This window comes from Rhinatrema bivittatum, chromosome 11 (assembly GCF_901001135.1).
Source record: "Rhinatrema bivittatum chromosome 11, aRhiBiv1.1, whole genome shotgun sequence".
NCBI classification, from domain to species: domain Eukaryota; kingdom Metazoa; phylum Chordata; class Amphibia; order Gymnophiona; family Rhinatrematidae; genus Rhinatrema; species Rhinatrema bivittatum.
Window position 1 is genome coordinate 64,975,302 of NC_042625.1, and position 22,323 is coordinate 64,997,624.

A 22,323-nucleotide genomic window follows, 5' to 3' on the forward strand; every position below is an offset into this window, starting at 1 on the left:
AACCATGTCAGGGCCAGAGGTAGCTCCATCCTTCCTCTTCAGGTGCAATGGGGAAAAAGAGGCAAGTTCAGAAAAGTTCCAGGTCAGCGACCTGGCAGAAAATCACCACTGCCTGCTGCCTTATTACTTACAGGACATTCGTTTTCCCTGTATCCTCTTTTCACTATTTCTCATGCTGCCCATGTCCCGTGTTCGTCTGTGCACCGTGCTAGGCACTGTTGGTTTTTCCCTAATAAATATCAGTGACAAAAGTGGCTATTTCAGATGTCCTTATGTGTACAAGTGCTTACTCCTAAGCACAGCCCTGGGGTGGCAGCAAACACAAGTAAACAAAGAACTTTCTAAAGCAGCCACAAACCTCCTGCCATCAAATATTTATTCTGCATCCCAGCTGATGAGACAAAGAAATAATCTCCTAGTAAATGGCAGCAGGTATAGATCAAAATGGTTCCATCCAGTCTGCCTAACGACGTTTAGAATTAACCTTAACGGGATGGGCCACTTTGGTCTTTACTAGCTGTCATTTGCCATTACTTGTCTCCCCAGCTGAGACGCAGAATAGATATTTGATGGCAGAAGGCTGGTGACTGTTCTAGAAAAAGATCTTTGTTTCCTTGTGTTTCCTGCAGCCCCAGGGCCCTGCTTAGGAGTCTTTCCTTCAGCCTCCGGGAGACACTGAACACAGATGAAATATTAAACATTTGTACCCCCATTGTTTTTCTATAGACGTGTGGCCCTTTTCAGTGAGAAATATATAGTGACCAGGTATCCAGACTGCTTTCTACTGCTCTTCCTGAGTCCCCCACGGCTCTAGCTGCCTGCTTCTTGGCTGGCAGCAGGCCTCCGCAGATACTGCTGCTCTAGGAAACCCAACAATATATTTGGGAGGGAGGCCAGGCAGACCATCGGTCTCCCGGAAAATCTAGGAGCCTTGGAGTGTCTGCTGAAATCTGTAGGCCTTGCGTGGCTTGTGAAAATAAGTTGGTAGGTGCCACTTACACCTCCCCCTGCCCAACTACAATTCTGGATGAAGCAAGTTAACACGGCAATCCTCTACATCCACCCTTCGAGTCATGAAATATAGTTCATTTTGTTCTCTTGGTTTAAAATTGGTTTGTAAATGAGCTTGCTCAAAGTTACTGCACTATAGTCAGGTTTTTTGTAGGTCAATGCAAACAGTGCCGCTGCACCAGGGGTGGGGTGGGAGGTGCCAGTGGCTGTCACACCACATAGGCCTAAAGACAGCTCTGCAGCACAGGGACGGGAGGAGGGTACAAAGTTTCACATACAGGGCCTCTTGCTCTTCACACTCCTCCCCCATGATCTAGATGGGCCTCTTTTCCTGCTCACACTCATCCCATCATCCCTCCCTTCCCCTGGCTAGCAGGAGGAGAGCAGGGTTTTATACCCACTAAATGCAGGCTACTGCCACCATCACATTGTTCCTAGTTCCCCATAGATATTGTGTGATACATTGGGCACTGCAACGTTCATATCACAGAACTAGGAATAACACTGGAAAAGCAGAAGCTGGCAGGAGGGGGCTATGAAGCTTCATTTTCCTCCTGCCAAGTGAGAGGAGAAGGAAATAGAAGAGAGGATCTGGATGAAGGTAGGGAGATGGGGAAGGATAGAGGTTGGGATGCAGCGAGGACCTGAGATCAGGGTAGTGGTGAAGGGTGAAGGGAAAAGGGAGAGAAGGCCTCTGGGGATAAAGCTGGTGGGTGGGTAGAGAGAAAAAGGACAACTGGGGCTTCAGCTGTTAGGAGGCGAGAAGGAGGAGAGAGAGAAAAAGGATAGAGAGGGAGGTGGAAGAGAGAAGGGGAATAGAGGAAGAGACAGTGGAGAATCAAAGTGAGAAGGAGGGAAGGGAGCAGTAAAGGTGGGAGAGAGATGTAAAGTAGGAGGAAAAAAAGATGGGAAGTTTAGAACATAGTAAATGATGGCAGATAAAGACAAAATGGCCCATCCAATCTGCCCATCTGAGAGTTACCCTCTTTTGGTAGATGTACATATAAAATTCCCAAATGCCACCTTCTTGGATTTTCCAAGGAGAACTGGAAAGGAATGGAAAAGAGAGAGGGGAGAAAGCCAGAGATGGAAGGTAGGGAGAGAATGACAGGTAGAAGGAAGGGAAGGCAGTGAAGGAGAACAAATGGAAGGAAGGGAGAGAAAAACAGAGGTGAAAGGAAGAGGCTGGAGTAGAAGAAGTGGACTGATGGAAAGAGGGAAGTAGAAGGCGAGAAATTGGGGTATGCAGGAGAGGATGAGTTAAGAAGTAGAAATGGAAGGAGGTGAGGTTTTGATGGTGATCTAGGGTTTGGGGGCCATTTTTACATGCAGAGTGAGACGTACGAACAGCACAGTTGACCTCGGTGAAGTTTTGACGTGATTTGGAGTAAGGGAAGTCAGATCAAGATGAGATTACTTCAATGTTCTCTCACCCTAGCTTGATAGTACCATGATAGAGAGTCCATCAAGCTAGGGCAAGAGAACATTGTAGAAATCTCATCTTTGTGTGACTTTCCTCACTCCAAATCACATCAAATCTTCACCGAGGTCTACTGTGCTGTCCTCTGTCTCCTCTTCCTTCATTTCTCATCCATTTCTTGTATTTTCTCCATTTCTTCCTTACACAAACCTGAAAAAGGTGGGGAAAATCTGTTTACTGTACTCTTTCCCCCCCCCCCCCAGAATCTCTAAATACAATTATAAAATGGCCGGTTTCGGAGGTAAAAACTTAAACCACCGCCCCTTTTCCAAGAGACTTTGCAGGAAGATCGTGGATAACAATCTGGTAAGGGGAATTTTACTGTGTGGTCATGGGATCTCTTTGGACCAATGGGGGCTTGCAGTCACCAAGTGTTTTATAATGGTGTTTAATGTACAGCTCATGAATCTAACCCCATTGCTTCTCCCTGCCCTACAGCAATGAACACGGTTCTCCTGAGTAACCTCTTCTCACTTCCGAGAATCATCTATGCGATGGCAGAAGATGGGCTGTTCTTCCAGGTTTTCTCCAAGGTGAATCCCCACACCAAAGTGCCAGTGATCGCGATTTTGGTTTTTGGCAGCCTGATGGCTCTGCTGGCTCTCATATTTGACCTGGAGGCACTGGTGCAATTTTTATCCATCGGCACGCTGTTGGCATACACTTTTGTTGCTGCTAGCATTATAGTCCTGCGGTTCCAGCAGAACAAAGTGGAGTCGCCCTCACCCGTGGAAGCCCAGGCTAGCCCACCGCCCAGCAATGCCAGCTTATGCAGCGAGAGCTACACTGAGCTGAAGGAGTATGAATCCTTCTCAGATAAACTGCAGCTGGTGGACCAGGAGAAAAGAGCAAAGGAGCGCAGGCAGCCCGGCCAGCTGAAAGCTGCCTTTGAGCCCTATCTGAAATTCCTTAGTAATTATTATCCAGGGGAAGTAGTTACAATTGCCATGGTCACCCTCATGGTGTCTGCTCTATCCATGTGCTCCATCCTGGTGTTCGGCAGCACCCACCTGCACCTGCCCACGTGGAGCTACGCATTGCTTATGGTCCTCTTCACATCTGGATTCTGCCTGAGTGTATTCTTCATTTGGGTTCATGAACAGCAGCAGAAGTCCAAAACCTTTCAGGTAATTAGTGGCTCTGACAGTATCTCTCTTAGTCCCTCTGCAGTTGCTTTGGTGCTGTGTATGGGTGCCCACGTATGCTTTTTGTAGAATATTCTCATCAGCTAAAAGCTCAAACCCCTCCTTAGCCTTCAGTGGGCTTTGCCTTCCTCGATATCCCATTAAAGGTTCAGCAGAGTGAGATGTGGGGGCTCACACCCCAGACCTCACAGGGTGTGAGGGTGCCAGACACAGAGGATCAGCACTGTGGGCTGTGTGCATTTACACATCATTCAGGCGATAAGGCAGGACAGAAGAGGGATCTGTAGTCTCAGGGGAGGCTAATTTTCAAAGGTCATTTTCCTGGATAAATAGGCCAGTCTGAAAGCTGCCCACCCTTTCCTTGGATAAAAGTCAGTGTGGACATCAACAGTGCGTATGTGTTTACCTGAAGGAAAAGGAGGTGGTTTTGGCTCAGAGGCAGGGTTAGGTTGGGGGAGGTAACAACGCATGTAGTTTGGCATTTTCAGAACTTGGCACATTGGTTTTCAAGGAAAAAGCACTCACAGAAGTGGTACGGATTTCAATGGGCTCTTTTTTCCCCGGGGACAATTGTCACAAGAAGAGGATGTGCAAGCTTACCCTTTGAGAACTGGTGTGAGGTCCGTGCGGATAAGAACCTGCGGACTTTGATTCTGCCCGCACACTTTTGAAAATTTCCCCTGTAGGAGACAAGTCATTATTTTGTGTGTAATCCTGTGGGAAATTATTGGGTTTTATTCACTCTAAGAACTGCAGGGGTGGGAGAGGAGAGGAGAATTCACTCAGCACTTTCCAGTACACAACATAGTGCCAGGATTCGTATGGGCCAGCACTTCCCAAACCTGCCCTGGAGGACCTGCAGCCAGCTGGGTTTCTAGGATATCCACAATGAATATGCATGTGATAAATTTGCATGTACTGTCTCCATCTGCCTGGGGATGCCCCAGGACAGACTTGGGAATCTGTCTTATAAGCTACTTGTGCTCCTGCCTGGCACCAATACAGAGATTTCTGGTATCAGAAAATGCCAAGACCCCTCTTCTCTTCTCTTCTCTCCTCTTCACCATTCACCATTTCCCTCTTGTCCTTCCCTTTCTCTTACCTCTCTCAGGTCTGCCTCTTTTTTGCCCGTGCTGGAAACCTTTTTTCCTCCCTCTGTCCCTCTCTTCTCTCCCCTTGCTTCATGTGATATTCTTCTTCCTTTCACTTCCCTGCAACCTGTACCACTATATCCATCCACCCTCCCCTCTTATACCCCCCCAAATAAAGAGGGACTGTAGTGCAGGGGAGGAAGCACACTTTCTCTCTCTGGCACATGTTACTTCAGCGTGGCTTACACTGGCAAGGGGAGGGGGTAGAAGAGTAGTGTAGGCTCCTCTCCTGCCACGCTCTTCAGTCCCTGGAGCATTGTTGTATTTTTTTATGTTAAAGAAACTGCCTCAGAGAATCTGTAAACTCTTGGAGGTGAGGTTGAAAACCAAGAGATTCCTGGTGAAACCCAGAGAGTATGCCATGCCTATAAATTTAGATCTCAAGATAGATGTGCCCCCCCTAATTTATGTTTTTATTTCCATGTGATATTTTGCCTTTTCCTAGGAAAGGCAGAAAGCGGATTACAAAGAAAGCTGTAAATTTTAGTGCACATGTCAGGGAATGGGGAGGAGGGGATGCAAGAACATAAAACTGGGAAATGAAGAATGCAAAACTGTATAGGTAGCAGTGCTTCTCCGAGGGCAAAGCAGGAAGGCAGTCCTCGCACCTGGGTGGTGTCATCAGACGGAGCCCGGCACGGATCTATGATCTCAAAGATTCTAGAGCTTTCAGCATGCTCTACTGAGCATGTGCAGCTGAAGCCCCCTCCCTGCCTCTGTTTTTCCATGGTTCTCTGATCTCTCCCTCACAGCTACTGCAGCCAAAGTTTGGGAGCTGTTCCAGCCCTTCCCCTTCAGGTAGCCTGCAGGGAAGAGCTGACAGAAAAGCCACATGATTTACAGGGCACTAGAGCAGAAACTGCAGAGTAAAGAACAAATACAAAAAAGGGGTCGAATTAGCACAAGTTTGAAACTTATGAGTGGCAGTAATCAAGGCTTCAGCCCTGGCCTGGATGCTGGGCACTACAGCTCATCATTTTCAAATTTTGCTGATTCAACCCCTTTTTGTGTCGGTTACCCAGGGCTTGATTTCTGGTAGAAAAGAACCCAGAATGCCGTTTTGTCTCCTTTTTAATGGGATCCAAGGAAGCGGAGTAGAGCTGGCGACGTAAATCATTTCCAACTCCCCCACATTACTGGGAGAGAGCCGGTGGTGGCTTCTATCATTTTCTGGCCCCCGAGTCCCAGAGGAAGCAAAGCAGAGTGCATTGGAGCTGCTTATCCTGAGATGAGGCAGCCACATGGCCTTGATGTATGTGTAATTTCCTGGCACTATTGAGACCTCGAGGGATAAAGGCTAAGGTCAGAGACACGAGGTGAATGCCTGTTTCTGCCGCCTCACTGAGTGTGTCGTCTTCCTGGCCAGGTTGCTGCTTACCTTGCTGGCTTCCCAGGTCCTGCTGCTTCTGCCGCTGGCGACCACACAAGGGGAAGGGAGCAAGAGAAAGAGTGAGGGGATGGTGGGGGGGGGGGGTGCGGGAGAGTGAACAAAGGAATCAGAGGAAAGCAGAGTGCGAGTGGAGGAAGGGCAAGAGAGTGAGTGAGGAGATGTGGGGGAGCAATAGTGAGTGAGTGAGGGGATGGGGGGGAGAGGAGGGCAAGAGAGTGAAGGGATTGGTGGGGCTTTGTGTTGTGTGGGGAGAGAGAATGAGTGAGGAGAACAAAGTTCTGGGGTATGAATGTATGGATCAGAGGTAAGTGTGAGATAAGAGTGGGGGACAGACTGTGAGTGAGGCGGTTGGAGGGGCAGGGAAGAGCGAATGAGGAGAGGGGAAGGGAAGGGATAGGAGGGTGAGTGGTGGGGGGATGGAGAGAGTGAGTGAGGAAAGAACACGGTGCTGCCCTTTTGAATTCCAGATCCTCCACCCTGTCTGAGGAGGCTGAGGAGAGCGGGTGGTGCATGCCAGTCTGCGCCCCCCCCCCCAAGGCAGAGGATAGCCAGCTGAGTCCAGTTCAAAGAGGAGACCTGTGCTTTAATGACCAAGGACGAGGATCAGAGTTGCCGGAAAGGATAATATTCTGGAAAAGGGAAATTAGTGACTATCAGGGGGATGAGGACTTGAGAATCACTGGGGATTGGGGATGAGACTTGGGAGCTCTAGGGCCACTGGAGGGAGATGATGAAATCAGTGGAAGTGAGGGCTGTGGATGAAGAACCAGGATCACCAGGGCAGAGAAGAGGAAGCTGAGGGTCAAGCAAAAGGGCCCCATTCTCTCTGCCCTTCTCCTTACCTCAGTGACTCTCCATCTGCAGCCCCCAACAGCATTCAGCGCATCTGTTGTCCTTAACCCACCAGTGCATACTGAGCACTGGTGGGTGAAGAATGGCTGGGGGTAGAGCACTGGGGTGGGCTGGGGAGGAAGGTTCACTGGGATAAGGAGGAGGAAGCGTGTGAAGAGTCTTTTCACATGTATGTGTGGGAGAGAGTTTTTGTGTTTCTGAGAGAGAAAGTTCACACCCGGTCATGGTCCTGGCCTCCCCCCACACACAGGTGTCACACCCTGCCCTGGTACCACTCCTCTCCCTCCCCCCTTCGAGGAAGCTTACACACACACACACCCCACTTCTTTTTTGTCTGCAAACTAAGCCCTAGTTCTATGTCCGTTGTTCCTCCCGGCCGAACATCGGGCGTAGCTATGTGTTCTTGCTCTTTAGATGCTAGTGATCCGCAGTTTTCTTTCTGGAGGGCTCTCTAGCCCCAGATTGTCTGGTTGGCTATCTTTCTGACACCAGAGAAAACTGCGGTCTTGGTCCAAGAGATCTTTTCTCTTGGTTAGTGATTTGTGCCCTTTCCGGTCCCCAGAGGACAGGGCTTGCTGTGCGGGAGCTCTGACTGCGTTGGTTTTTGTGTGGGGAAGGAGGCTTCTACCATGAGATCACATCACACCCCTGTCTTCGGCAGGGACCATTGCCATGCAATTGGAGTTTTTGTCACTCCTCTTGCCCTTCGGGTCTCTCTGAAGTGTAGATCAAACTCGTTTCCCTCCTAGAACCCATTTTGGGTCCAGCTGCCTAAAAAAAAAAAAAAAAGAATCATGCTTTAACAGAAGAAAAGGGGATAGAGTGGTTTCTTCTGCCAACCACTCAGGTGGTGTCTTTCACAATTTGGTTTCCCCCCTTTTTCTTGTTTATGGGCAGCCTGTAGCTTGGGATATCACCTGCCATCCTGCTTGTCCTTGGAAAAATGAGGTTACTTACCTGTAACAGGTATTCTCCGATGGACAACATGATATCAGTCCTCAGGATTCTCTCCCATCTCCCCTGGGAGTTGTTTCTCCATGTGCTAACTTTTATCATGGACTGAGGGATCCTGTCTGGGAGGCAGAGAGGTAACTACATCTGCACATGTTCAGTAGTTCCGTGCTAGGGTCCATCAGATGACGTCACCCATGTGTGAGGGCTGATGTCCTGCTGTCCATTCAGAACACCTGTTACAGGTAAGTAACCAAATACCTAGCAATAAGATTAGGAAACACGGCACATAAAATTAAAAAAAACAAAACACTGTGTAATGTTTATGAATCAGCTACCAAATGTTTTGGGGACTCTGTGCTGCATTCCCTGGAATCTTGATATCATATTCTTTGGGACTCCTATAGTCCATCTCCTAGGATCTCAGTGTCATATCCTTGGATAACCCTGTGCCAAATGCATGGGAATCCTCTGCCATACCTCCTGGGTTCCCTACAGCAAGGTTCATTGCTCTTTGGTTACTTGCAGGTTCCTCTTGTTCCAATGACACCCGCATTAAGTATTCTTCTTAATATATACCTCATGCTGAAGCTGAACTATATGACTTGGGTGCGTTTCTCCATCTGGCTTGTTATTGGTGAGTTTATTATATTAATCAGCCACTTCTGTGCTGTCCATTACTTTGATTCTGATTAAGATAAGTTGATTGGTATGACAATTTTTACATGAGTTGCCAAATTGATTCATAAAGAAGTCTATTTTCAAAGGGGTTAATATTCAGCTGGACACACTTATCTGGCTAATTTAGGCCAGGATTCATCATTCTTCGCAGAATGATGAATCCTGCGAAAACGGTGGGCCTGCGAAAGTGGTATGATTTTGGGGGCCGCGGTGCGCCCGCTGCCGGCTTTCGCACCGAATAGCGCCACCGTGAAAGGTGGTGCTATTCGGCGCGCTACTGCCAACGATAATGTTTGTAACATTATCGCTGGCAGCGAACACACCGCCGACTCTGCCCCTCCCCGCCCAGACTCCTCCCCTCCCCCTAATTTGCATGATAGAGGCTTATCGCACGCGATACGGCCGAATCGCGTGCGATAAGCCTTTAGAAAATAACCCAATTAACCAAGATGTTCAGCAGCGCAGCAGCTCCGCTGAAATACCTAGGTATATCCGTCTAACTTTAGACCAGCCCTTCGGGGAGGCCAGACTTAGCTGGATAGGTTAACTGGCTAACTCTGAATCTCTGAGTTAACCAATTAACCTATCCAGCTAACTCCGCCCCTTCTTGGAATGCCTCTTATCCACCCCCAGAACACCCCTGACTTATCTGGCTATATATTGGGAGTTAGGCACCTAAATGGGTCCTTTTGAGAATTTACTAGGGCTGATAGGCCGATTAAATAAACTGAGCCTGATTAAATTTATTTATCCTGATAAGTAGCGGCAAACCACTGCCAGATAGCAGGATAAGCCAGTATTTAACTGGCTAAGGGGCGGTGGCTGCCACCACCTACCCACATAAGTCAGTACCTATCAGTGGACTGTTTTCCACATTTTTACATGGATAGTGCTGGAATCTTAACTCCACCTCTGACCCACGGTTAAGTTTCCAGTGCTAAAAAAGGTGCGTGGCCAAAATTGCAGTCTCTTCGCATTGGGGTCATACTGCTTAATGGGATTTCCATGCGAGGACACTAAGCAGTGCTCCCGTTTATGAATGCACATTTTCTGCGCGCAAAACTTTATGCTGCATTGGCAATGAGTTCTGCGCACAGAAAATGTGCATTGAAGTGCAGGTAGGAAGGTGCGTTCGGCTGAACACACCTTTATGCGGTGGCCTCAGAGTGCTACATTTAGCCTCCTAGTTTCACTAGGCTTCTAAATATACGATCTTAAGAGTGGGCAGCTATGAGGGTGGATTTAGATAGGGCAGGGTAAAAAGTTAGGAGCTTAGCTCTGATTTTCAGCACCTAATTTAGGAGCTAATTCTAGGCAAAATAATAGCTTAGATTTAAGATGAATTTTTAGCTGAAAGGTTCCTAACATTCGACTGAAAACACGAGCCAACTTTGGTGCCTAAATTCAGAAGCTCAGCTTTTATTGAGCATCAGCCTCAAAGTGGTTAAAAATAAAAGGGAAAAAGTACAAAATAGTGGAAACAGTAAGTTAGGCTGACAGGGTACAGGGGGAGACAGTACTTACATTAGGAACTTCGCTTTGCCCTGTCACAAATTGATATGCCACCACCACTACAGTGAGATTTAGGGATGTGAATCGTTTTTCTAACGAATTGAAATATCATACAATATTTCTAAATTCATTAATATATCGGGAAAAAAAAGAAATGATCACTTTTCCCCCCGAATTTTCGTAAAAATCGTTTTTCAGGTTAGCACGCGCTAACGGGAGTTAGCGCGCACTAACAAAAAAACGTTTATTTTTGTTATTTTGGTTACTTTTTGCTATTTTTGTTGGTGCGCACTAACATGAATTAGTGCGTACTAACCCGAAAAATGATTTTTCACTGAAAAAAAAAAACGGGGATCCGCGGGAAAACGAGATTTTCCCGTGGCCAGACGAACCCGAAAGCGGGAACGATCGGGCACCCGATTCACATCCCTAATGAGATTTGATGTCCAGTGAGATTTGGTGGGCTGTGCTGCATGAGTTGAGGCTGTTGGTCCTGCTCCCATGGGCCAGGTGTCCACATTATTTTATTTATTTAAAATCCTTTATATACCACCTATACAGATGTTTTGTAAGATCTAAGCGGTTTACAATAAAATAAGAAAATACAAAATTCAAAAGGCGGAAAGAGAGTAAAAGAAGTCTAAAGGAGAATAAAATGCATAAACATAATAAGGTAAAACCATAGCATATAAAAACATAAAGTGATAAAAACATTAAAATGAGTAGGATTAAAAAAGGGATATAACAAACATTTTTCAGTCCATGCACAGTTAAGATGTGGAATTTGTTGTCTGAGAGTGTGGATAAGGTTAATAGTATAACTGAGTTTAAAGACGGTCTGGACAGGTTTCTGGAGGACAGGTCCATTAACAATTAACCAGATAGACTTGGGTGTCACCACTTCAGACTTCTGAGAGCGAGAGATGGGGAATGGACTTTCCTATTAAAATCATCTTCCAAGGACCCAGGCTGGCCGCTGTTGGCGAAAGGATGCTGGCTTCTGTTTCCAAGGGCTGCTAGTCTGGCACCTGTGACTAGCAAACGATGCAACTATATTACTTGGCCACTATTGACATGCCATCTTATTGCATTGTAATACCGTCATATTATAGCATGGAGAATATCTCCATGACTAGGAATAAAGCTCCTCGCCACTCATCTATACCTTCAACATCTCCCCACCCCCAATAACATAGATGCAAAGTTACATTAAATTCCATTGAAACTAGTTGCAGTTGATATAAAAATGTCTAGAAATATGGAAGTAGATCAGATCTCAGGGTCACTCTGAGAAGTGTGGGATGATGTGGCATCAAGTTTTGCAGTGTTTTGGAAACCCGTGCTCAAGCTAGGGAAGGTTCCTGAGACTGTCCTGGCAGCAAACGTCCTTTCTTTGCATCCATTGGATGGAGGCTTCCTTGTAACACAGATTAAATTCACTATTTCTGCTTTTTCTGGGACAGTGACCCCCCCCCCCCCCGCCTTGTCTTTCTCACACGATGTGCCCTGTCTTCCCTGGCTCTAGGTCTTGTGGTCTATTTTGGCTACGGCATATGGAACAGCAAAGAAAATCTGCGGGAGCCAAGGTCGCAAGGGGTGACAGCCCGGTACGTGGTCTTCTCCGGCAGCAGCCTGAAGGAGACAGTGCAGGCTGTCCAGCCAAGAGCACAGGATGCAATGGGGATGGCAGAGGCGATGCAGGAGGAGGAGGAGGAGGCAAAGAGATGATGTTGTGCAAAGGAACGCCCCCCCCCCCCCCCCACAGCGCCTCTCTCCTGCCAAACCGACGACACTGGTGTACAATGGAACCCTCGTCCCGCCGATACTGCCTGCATCACTGACCTCCCATACTGACGCAGTCAGCCATATTGATGCAGGCAGGTGCCCCTCCGACACTACCGCTGCCAGCATTACTGATACCAGAAGGAAGCTCCTTGCACACACTGGCAGTTAATGTCCTTTAGGAGCTTTTGAGGCCTGGAGGTGAAGCCAGTTGTCATTAACCTTATTTGCAAGCATGAAATTGTAGTAGCTGTACCAGCTGTTGGCGGATAAAGATCGTTTGACTTACTCAGTCTGCCTGGTCCCCTCTGCCTACTCTGTTCTAGCTAAGGATATCTTCCAGCGGTCAGTCATACGAGCTTCACCACCTGCAGGAGATTGCTTCTTCTGCATTATTTATTTATTTATTTACTCGATACATTTGTATACTGCATAAACAGCCAAAAGCAATAGAAGCAGGAAGCGGGAAGCGTAACCAATTCAGCCTGCTGCTCAGACCAGGAAACGTGCCACCTCCCCCTGATTATATCTTTAGAATGTCCAAGGGAAAGGAAGCAAATCGAGGGTGTAATGATTCCCAGCTTTTCACCTTTATTTTTTTTTCTTTTTGGATGTGTAATGATGCCCAACAGACTTTTAGATTGCACCATTTTAGGCCTTGTCGTGGACTTTTGGTCTTTTATATCAGAGTATATCAAATTCCTGCTACTTCATTTTCTTGTAAGTTGGCTTTGTCATCTGCCCTTTTAGGCCTTCTACTGTTTCAAGAGGTTGAACATTTAAGTTTCTATACCTAGTCCATCTCCCAGGCTCTTCACATCTTTTATCTACCACTCATCCCTGCTCTTACCACTGCCTTCTGTATCTGTCCCAAGCAATTGTCAATTCTTCTGCAGGAGTCTATTCCAAGCACCCACCATCCTCTCAGTAAAGAAGCATTTCCTCTAAATCAGAATCCCTCCAGCTTCATACCTTATCTTTATTGTACTTAATATTCTTTTTGTACGACATATTTGAATATTTCCTACCTTTCTTCCAGTGAGTACATTTCCTTAAGCCTTTCTTTTTAGGGTTTGCGAGTCAGGCCCTGGATGTTGTTGAAAGGACCTTCTCTGAACTGCATTCAATCTTTCAGTGTCCTTACAAAGACATGGTCTCCATAACTGAATGCACTGCTTAAAGTGGGGTCTTAGAAGTCATTTTTACAAGGGCAATACTATTATTTCTAGGATTGAATCTTATCCTGAACATCCTGATCAGGCTGATCCACATAGTTCTGAAAATTACAGTCTTGCTACTAGTATTTGTAATCGATCATTAAAAACAGTCACAGTTCCTTGGCCTGGAGGGTGACCAATGTAATGCCAAGTTTTAAGAAAGTCTCCAGGGATGATCCAGGAAACTATAGACCAGAGAGTGTGACATTGGTGCCTGGCAAACTGTTAAAAGCCATTCTTAAAAACAAAATTGTTGGACATATGGATAGGGTTGATCTACTGGAGAACAGGTGGCATAGAAGTAGTCGTCTCATCTTAGTGAGCTACCAGATTTTTTTGAAGTTGTTAATAAATGTGTGTATAAGGTCACTATAGTGTATCTTGACTCCCCAGTAAATTAAAAAAGTCATGTGGTGGAAGGTTATGTCCTATTGTGGCTTGGTAAGGCTAATTGGTCAGTTTTCCCAATAGAGAAAGGTGCCACAGGGACCTATGTTGTTTAAGATATTCATTAATGATCTGGAAAAGGGAGCAAGGAGTGAAATGATCAGATTTGGAGATCATACAAAATTATTCAAAGTTATTAAAACGGGAACAAAATGTGAGGAACTCCAGAAAGATCTTGTGAGACTGTGGAACTGAGCATCTAAATAGCAGATGAAATTTAACATTGGCAAGTGCCAAGTGATGCACATGAGGAAGAATAAGCTGAAGTAGTAGATAGACAATGCTGGGTTCCATGCTAATCAGTACCCAGGAAAAGGTCTTGGAGTATCTGTGCAAGGGTCTCTCTCGCTGTCTCTACCAGAGCCAGAGAAAACACCCTCCAGGGCTTGGATAAGTAAGGTTCACAGGTGGGCAAGGTTATTCTTATTTAGAAAAAAAAAAACCCTCTAAAACTCACAAAACAGTCTTTGCACTTGCAAACTTCTCTCTTTCCCCAGGGTGAACTCTCCAAGTGGGATCCCCAGAATATCTCAGAATGATCTTACAATTCTCCAGAACGTTTCTCTCTCTGGATCCTTGTTCCAGCACGTTCCGTGCTGGAACAAGGATCCAACTAGGAATGTACAGTTCTCTCGATGTTCCTCCTTCAGGGTAGGGAGGGGGCAGTGAAATCTTCCTCCCAGGTCTTCTAACGCAAACATTTCGTTTCCCCAAATTCTGAGTCCAAACGCCACTAGGCCATCACCCTCGGATTTAGGATGAAGGGGGTAGAGTCTTCCCTATCTGCCCCCCCCCCCAAGAGAAACAATCTTTCTACAGGTCAAAAACCAGGAGTGTTACAAGGTTTCCCATCACTAAAATGGAAAAATCCCGAAAAGCAACCAGGAAGGCAAACCCAACCAGCCAAGGAGAGGACGGGAAAGGCAGCTTCCTGACCTTTGCCCAGGGACACCAGCCTGGATCAGCTTCTTCAGGTTGATATGGCTGAGGTATCAACCCTACCTCCTTATGTATTGGAGCATACAGTTAGTATTCCATGCTGTGTTATTCTGACTAGATCCTTTTCAATTCTAACCTAAAGAAGGTGTTAGCTCTCAAAAGCTAGACAAGAAATATACTGTACTTAGTCTAAGGCACATTTGCATTCCAGCCGCATGATTGGAGTTTTGAGAACTAGATCACTTGCCTTTCCAAACCCAAGCATGATTTTATACTTTTTTACACAAAGCACAGCTTCAAAACCCTTCACCAGTTTTTCAAGTCCCCTTTTGTTTTTTTCACCACCCTTCCACCCCCAATCATTTTTGCCCAAACAAGGTGCTTTACTCTAAATTACATACAGATATGATGATTTCCTTTCCCAGACAGTTTATAATCTAGGTGCTACCCGCAGCAAGAGGAGGTAAAGTGACTTGCACAAAATCACAAAGAATAACAGAAGCAGGATTTGAGCCCACGTCTCCTGATTCTCAGACCATTCTTAGCAGAGGAGACTCCATTGACCACCATTCTCTATATTGAGTGTTTTAAGCAATTGCTCACCCAGTTAACAACCTTCTGTCCTACTCCTATACTGATTGGTTTGTTCACTAGCCTTCTGTGCAGAACAGTGTCAAAAGCTTTATTGAAGTCCAGACAGGCCTGATCCACCGCTTTGGTCACTTCATCAAAGAACTTAATCAAGTTTGTTTGACAAGATTTCCCCCTTGTTAACTCAGTGTCTGACCGGGAATCATTATTGCTACTAAACATCATGAATTTCTAAAACAAAGCTAGGACTGGGGCTAAGCAAATAGTCCATTCCAGTCATGCCCACCCATTATTGTTTGGATTCTCAACCCAAAAGCAGACAGCATCATCCCCAATGACCAGTGTCATTTCTCAGCCCCATGCTCTACTCCGGTTATCTTAGTTTTATAATTGTTAGTGTAATATGAGAGTATGTCAAACGAACATAAGCGAGAGGGCAACTTTGGTGTAGACAGGCATAGGCAGCATAGACAACTGCCTCCAGTGCCAAATTTTGATAAGATGCCGGAGTGTCTTTGGCTCTATGACCTGGGCCTGCCTTGCCCTCTTCAGTGGGGCGCCATGCTCAATCACAGGCCCTATGGTAGCTCTGACCGTTGCACAGGTTTTCCTGGTAACAGAAAACCCTGCCAGAGGAACGGGCAAGGCCATCACAGGGCCTGTGAGCACACGCTGATTTTTGCTCAGGTTGTTACTGCTCCCTGCTGAAGAGGACAAGGCAGCCCTGGGTGAGTACCAGAAGTGAACAGGGGACTCAGGAGGCCAAGGAGAGAGGGGATGATCTGGGCAGTAGCGCTCCTATACTCTCCAATGATTTATAGCGGGGTGTAGGAGTAATAGGAACCTCCAACTGTACTAATTAGTGTCTAAGAATTATTAATTACTCAAGCTATTGTCAAATCAGAATTTATTTTTAATAAGAACAAGGATGAATTGTTTATCTAAAATTAGAGATTTTAATGAGTTTTATCAATTAAAATAGAATTAATTAATATAGCCTTTTTATTTATTTGTTTGTTTGTTTATTTATTTATTTATTAGTGGCATTTATAACATAGTATTAGTAACATTAGTTTTTTTGGCAGTCTGCCCAGCAAGATCCCCGTGGCAACAGCTGCCACTCTGCAGGTTACACCTATGTGTTTGTCAAGGGTAGTAACTGCCATTTTGTACAGGTTATCCCCAAGCTTATATTAAGAAAAGTAATACTTAGAAGCAAAACCAAGCAAATATCATAACAAAATTATTTGTTAAATGCCGCAGCAAGAATATTGACTGGTAAAAAGAAATCAGATCACATCACCCCAGTACTAAAAACTCTTCACTGGCTCCCTATCAAGCAAAGAATAGAATTCAAAATCCTAACAATAGTTCACAGCGCATTATATAAAACCGACAACACAGCAATCAAGGACTTAATCCAACCACACAAACCTCAACGACTGACCAGAACTACCAATAAAATACACCTTGATATACCCTCACTCTCTCTAGCAAAACTAACCAACACCAGGAACAGAGCGTTCTCCATAGCTGGTCCAAACTTATGGAACTCCATACCACAACACTTAAGTGCAATTCGCGACATCAAATCCTTCAGAAAAGAACTAAAGACTTGGTTATTCAGCCAAACGTTCAGAGACAGTGTAGGCTAAGTAATGTACACCTATCCGGAACCACTACACGTCTCTGGCCCCACCCATTTTGCTTCCCCTCCTCGCACCCCCCCTCCCCTCCACCCCCCACCCCTCTATCCACCCAGCCACCTCTCCCCAATCCACTTTTAGTCTTGACCCGCCCCACCCACCATACTCCGATATCCTATCTCAGACCCCACCGCTGATCAATCAATCAGCTGTTTAGCCCTTACTCTGTTAATTTGGTTAACTTGCACTATATAGAAATGGTATAATAGTTCTAGTAAGTAATATCGTATTATTATACAAATTCGGATGTAATGTTACTCAACGTTCTAAGGTTCTAAGGTTAACTGTATGTATTATGTTGTTCCAATGTAAACCGGAGTGAAGGCAGAATGCTATACTTCAGTAAATAAAAAAATCCTAAATAAATAAATATTGCTGCATGTTATAAAATAGCCTGACCGGGCACACATGTACACATAATTTATGTGGACGTGTGCCTATGCGTGCAAATGCTTCTGACGCATAAATGGAGGGGTTTTAAAAGACACGCGCACCGACGCCATTACCAGTTTTACCACAGGGGACCCTGGCACGCTCCTGTGCGCACAATAATTTACGTGCTAATTTGAAATTGAAATCTAAGAACGCCCATGCCCCACCCAGATCATGCTCATACCCCGCCCTTTATTTGGAACTTTTAATTTGTGCGCATAGCAGGAGATACGCGTGCCCTCGGGCAGCATTTAAAATGTGCTCGGTGTGTGCCGGCCCGACATATTCACGTAATTCCCAGTTTTGGTGCGCAGCGGGCTTTTAAAATTCACCTTTAAGCTTGTAGTTGCCTCAGACAGGAAGATCTGCAGACAATGGCTAAGTTCTCCTACAAACTGCTAACCCCACCTCCCCTTCAAAGGCACTAAATAATACAAAATATAGACAAGGGATATACTTAGCCCAGATATGATAAATAAGCAAACAATTCCACTTAGCTTGTAGTTGCCTCAGACAGAAAGACCTGCAGACAATGGCTAAGTTATCCTGCAAACTGCTAGTCTCCAGGCAAATACATTCTAAAAAGAGTCCCTTCCCCTAGAGACACACTGATAACACTTTTTTTTTTCTTTTCTTTTTTTCAGCCACAGTACATCTTTTACATGAACCTAGGCCCTAGCGACGTACAAAAATACATACCTAATACGAACATCAAAATAGCACAAAAGAAACAACAAATAAAATAGCCATAAAACAACAGCTCCAAGATAATCTTAACAATTACATGCCATCAATACCATCAACAAAGTATGAATTTGAGTTCTTATGGAAATGCAAGCCTGAACAAATGTGTCTTAAAATACCTTTAAAGTTCTTCATGCAAATTGTCAGACATAAGTCCTGTGCCCCACGAAATATTGCTTCAGTGATTCAAGACAGATGCACTTTCACAGTTTCTAAACTAGCACAATGGACTGATCAAATGTTTATATGGATTGAATTTTTAAAAAATGATCTACCCCTAAAAACTGAGAGTAACCAGACCTTCTTAATTAAAAGTTAATTTGTTCTCTCCCCATGCTGACCAGCAGCGACTCGTACAGTTTCTCTCTCTGTAAAGACATCAGTGTCTGTCTTCATCTGTGTGCAGGTCTGTAAGGCTCAGCAGTTTGATGCAGGCATCTCCAAAAGGATGAACAAATGATAAATAACCATCCTTTATTTGCCTGTTTTACACCACTGGTGATTGTATACATTTCTATCATGTCCTCTCTCAGCCATTTCTTTTCCAAGCTGAACAGCTGTAGCCTGCAGTGGTGCTCTCCTCTGCACCATTTTTAAGTCCTCTATGTGTTTTTCTTGAGATGAAGGGCCCAGATCTGCTCGCAGTACTTCAGGTGCGGTGGCACCATGGCTCGATACGGAGGCAGTATGGTATTCTCCATTCCTTTACAGGTCATTCCTAACATTCTGTTGGCTTTTTTGACTGCCGCTGTGCACTGAGCAGAGGATTTCAACAGACTGTTCACAAGGACTTCAAGGTTTTTTTTTTCCTGCCCTCATGTTTCTATTAAGTTTTCTACATGCATTTTTTTAATTCTCCTTTATATATGCTTAATAAAGCAATGTTGAAGAATAGCATTATTGTTTTTGCCAGTTCTTTTCTTTTTTCTGACATATAGAATAATATCCACGATACTGTGCTGTCCATTCTTCCATCTTCTTTGGTTCAAGGAAAACAAGCTCCTTTAAGAAAACTGTGGCCTGAATTGCCTCTACATGGGACTTCCGCCCACCCCCTCTCCCCGCCTCCCCCCAGCACCTTTGGGTGCCTAAACTTCAGCCCTGGGATCATAGTGGTGCTTCACAGCTACTCAATGAACATAAACTTCTAAGCATGCACAGCCATGAAAAAAAGCACCTTTCAAGGGCCAGGTTTATTTCCGTGCACCTTACAAACTGGCCTATCGTCCATTTGTCCAGCTGCACCAGTTTTAGTAATGCCGGTCTTCCTTCCAGGCTTTTCCGTTACAACCCGCCATGGATTTCGAAAGCTCCTGGGCTGTAGCCACTTATGGTCCTGCTGGTCATTCCCATCAGGGTCCCTTGCCCCACGAGTAACACAGTTGTTCTCTGCCCTGTCAGCGGATTCTAAACTCCCTTCTGCCAGTGACACGGGTGACCCGGTATCAGTCATTTTCAGAATTTCCTAATCTGCGAAAGCAAAGCAGGAAGCTGTGACCACCGCTTTCCTCAGTTGTGGAATAAGAGTCATGCAGGGGCCGAGCACATGCAGAGGGCTCCCTTCTTAATTCTCATCTCACTGCGTAGAAAAAACAGCACTGCCTCCTACACACAGAGGCTTTTTAAAATGTCTTTTCTCAACCCCAGGAGAGGTTTTCTTTATAACTTTCCTCTGAACTTCCTCTCTATCTTTAATTTCAGTGTGTTTTTAGCCTACACTTTTATGTTCGCTATCGTGGCCACACCAGATTTGCAGGACGTGTGGGGGGAGGGGAACATACGGACTCTGACAGGGATGGGAGGTTGGGGGTTCAGACCCATTCATATCTGGGGGCATATGTGTATCCTGGCAGGCAGGCTCCTTTACTTCTGAGTAGAACTTGTTTTCCTAGTCGGTCACATATGGTCCAAGGTTGCTACTACTGCTACTACTACTTAACATTTCTATAGCACTACACAAAAAAAGACTGTCCCTGCTCAATAGAGCTTACAATCTATTAGGGCAAACATTCAGGACAAGAGACTTGGGGTATTTCAGAAAGCAAGACAATGATGAAAAAAGAAAAGGAAGTTAGTTAATGAGGCTAAAAGCAGGCTGTCAAGTTACTTTCTCCGTTGTTGCAGGATGCATCCCTGGAAGAGTCTGATTATATCAAATAAAGCTAATAATGATGCCGCCACAGCAGGAATCGGACTCCCTTTATGCATTGCTGCCCCAGGCATCTGCGGTATCCCCACACTTCTGGTCTCACCCCCTGCTGTTTAATATTCCAGAGTGCGGGAAACAGAGAGGAAACATCTCAGCAGTGCACAGGCCGATGCAATGAAGTGCACGGAGAAACGCACATGCACAATCACCTCTCCCGGGCGCTCGATGCAATAGGCAAATGAGCTGCTGCGCTAAAAAGATAAATTGTTCGCCCCCTAGTGCCTCCATGGCATCGGGCGCCCAGGAGACGTGGCTGTGCGCCGGTTACGAAAATGGACGCTCGGTTAATGGGTGTCCATTTTCCTAACCTAACCACTGGCAAGATTTTTTTTTTTTTCATGCTGCTTCCTGCGGTTCCTACTACTTAGTATCGGGACAGTCGTCCCCTTGATCATATCCTCTGGCTCAAGTTCCACAGAAAATCAGTATTTGGGGCTTTTTTTGTGGCTTTATGGAGCGTTTTTCAGATGGCTCAGAGCGCTGTAAGTTTTCCGTGTTAAAACATGCGCATCGGGCGCACGTAATTTTTTGCCTCGGGGGTAATTGCTTATAGCCTCATCTTACATGCATTTACATGTGATGAGCGCTCTTAGCTACGCGCTGGTCTGGGCATGCACTATGGACGCGCTTTTTGGACAGGCTTTTCCCCTTATTGCACCGGATGTTAGCCTAGCCCGTCCAAAATGCACAACCAAGCGCTCGTTAACCTCTGCACCAGGCTCAGCGCACATTATTGCATCAGCCTGTGACAACATTACTCAGATGTAGCAGTGTTTACAGGATATACCACCACACCAATTTTACGAAAATTGAGCAACCAGTATACACTGCTACTTTATGCACTAGAATTCCTATATGAAAAACCAAGTAATATTGTCTCAGTAGTGACTTAACTACCCTGGGGAAGTTAGTCCCTTCATTGTTTTGTGTACACCTTGCTTAAACTGTACCCTACCAGCTGAGAATACGTGAGTGAAGAGCCATTGGAATATCTATTTCTAGGAGTCTCACTCACCGGGGCTTTGCTGTGGCTTGTGTAATTTGTCTACGCTGGCAGTAAATTCTGTTTTTGTTGTCCCTTATGGTTTGTAATGCCCTGTCATGGACAATGTTTCCGATAATGCATTCAAGGAGTGCACTTAATTCTAGTCCATTTCACTATGTTTATTGCTGTATTTATTAAACAGATATACAATTTTGTGAATAAATGTTCAGAAGCAACACAACATGCCTCTTGTCATTTTTTATAACTATATTTTGGTATACTGGAGGTAATTTTCAAAGGGATTTAGGGTTAAAACTGGGTTTTATGTGTATAAATGGGCTTTTGAAAATTTCTATGATATATGCGTTCAAATTGTCAATAGGTTTTACACACGTAAAGGCTCTTTAAGAATTGGGTTTTACACATGTAAGGGCACTTTAAGCACATAAATGGGTTTTTGAAAATTATTATGATATATGCTGCTTTTACATTTATTTATTTATTTATGAGCTTTTATATACCGATAACTGTTTGCTATATAATCGTATTGTTTCTTGTAAACCGATTATATAGCGTAGCATAACGTTTACATAGAACAATTGATAGCATATATGCTTAACAGACATATAATTAAACAAGTTAGTATGTATGTAATAATAAAGAGATAAGAGTATAGAATTAACCTATATGAATTTAAACTATGTACATGTGCAATACTTTTGAAAATTATCCCTATAGTGTATATATAGTAGCCCTTCTATGTCTCTGTACCCATGCTCCTGGGATCTGATGCAACCCAATACTCCAGGTTTGTCCAAATCGGGTGGAAGGAGAGCTCTCTCTGCAGGGCCTGTAGACCTGTGGGTTGATACTGGTCCTGAACAGTCACTCTTGCACAGAGAAGGGGAAATTAGTTTTTAGAGGGGTTATTTCTTCAGAAGAAATATTTATATTTAATGTCTTTGTCTTAGAAATATTACATTTAGAATCTGAAAATATTCCAAATTGATGTGATTCCTCTGAGATGCTTGGCAGCAATGCACACAGCATGTGAGCAATTCGGAGCTCAAACAGATCATATCCCCCATCAAATAATGC

At 45.0% G+C, this 22,323-nt stretch overlaps 1 protein-coding gene across 1 annotated transcript in view; it reads left to right on the forward strand.

Moving 5' to 3' along the window:
- Positions 1-21,456, forward strand: part of SLC7A4 (solute carrier family 7 member 4) — a 46,545-nt gene extending 25,089 nt beyond the window's left edge. The window contains exons 4-6 of the mRNA XM_029571519.1: positions 2,930-3,618; positions 8,509-8,617; positions 11,699-21,456. Of these exons, the coding sequence (XP_029427379.1) occupies positions 2,930-3,618; positions 8,509-8,617; positions 11,699-11,901 (1,001 nt within the window). The 3' untranslated portion in view covers positions 11,902-21,456. The remainder of the gene's footprint in view (positions 1-2,929; positions 3,619-8,508; positions 8,618-11,698) is intronic.
- Positions 21,457-22,323: the final 867 nt, after the last annotated feature.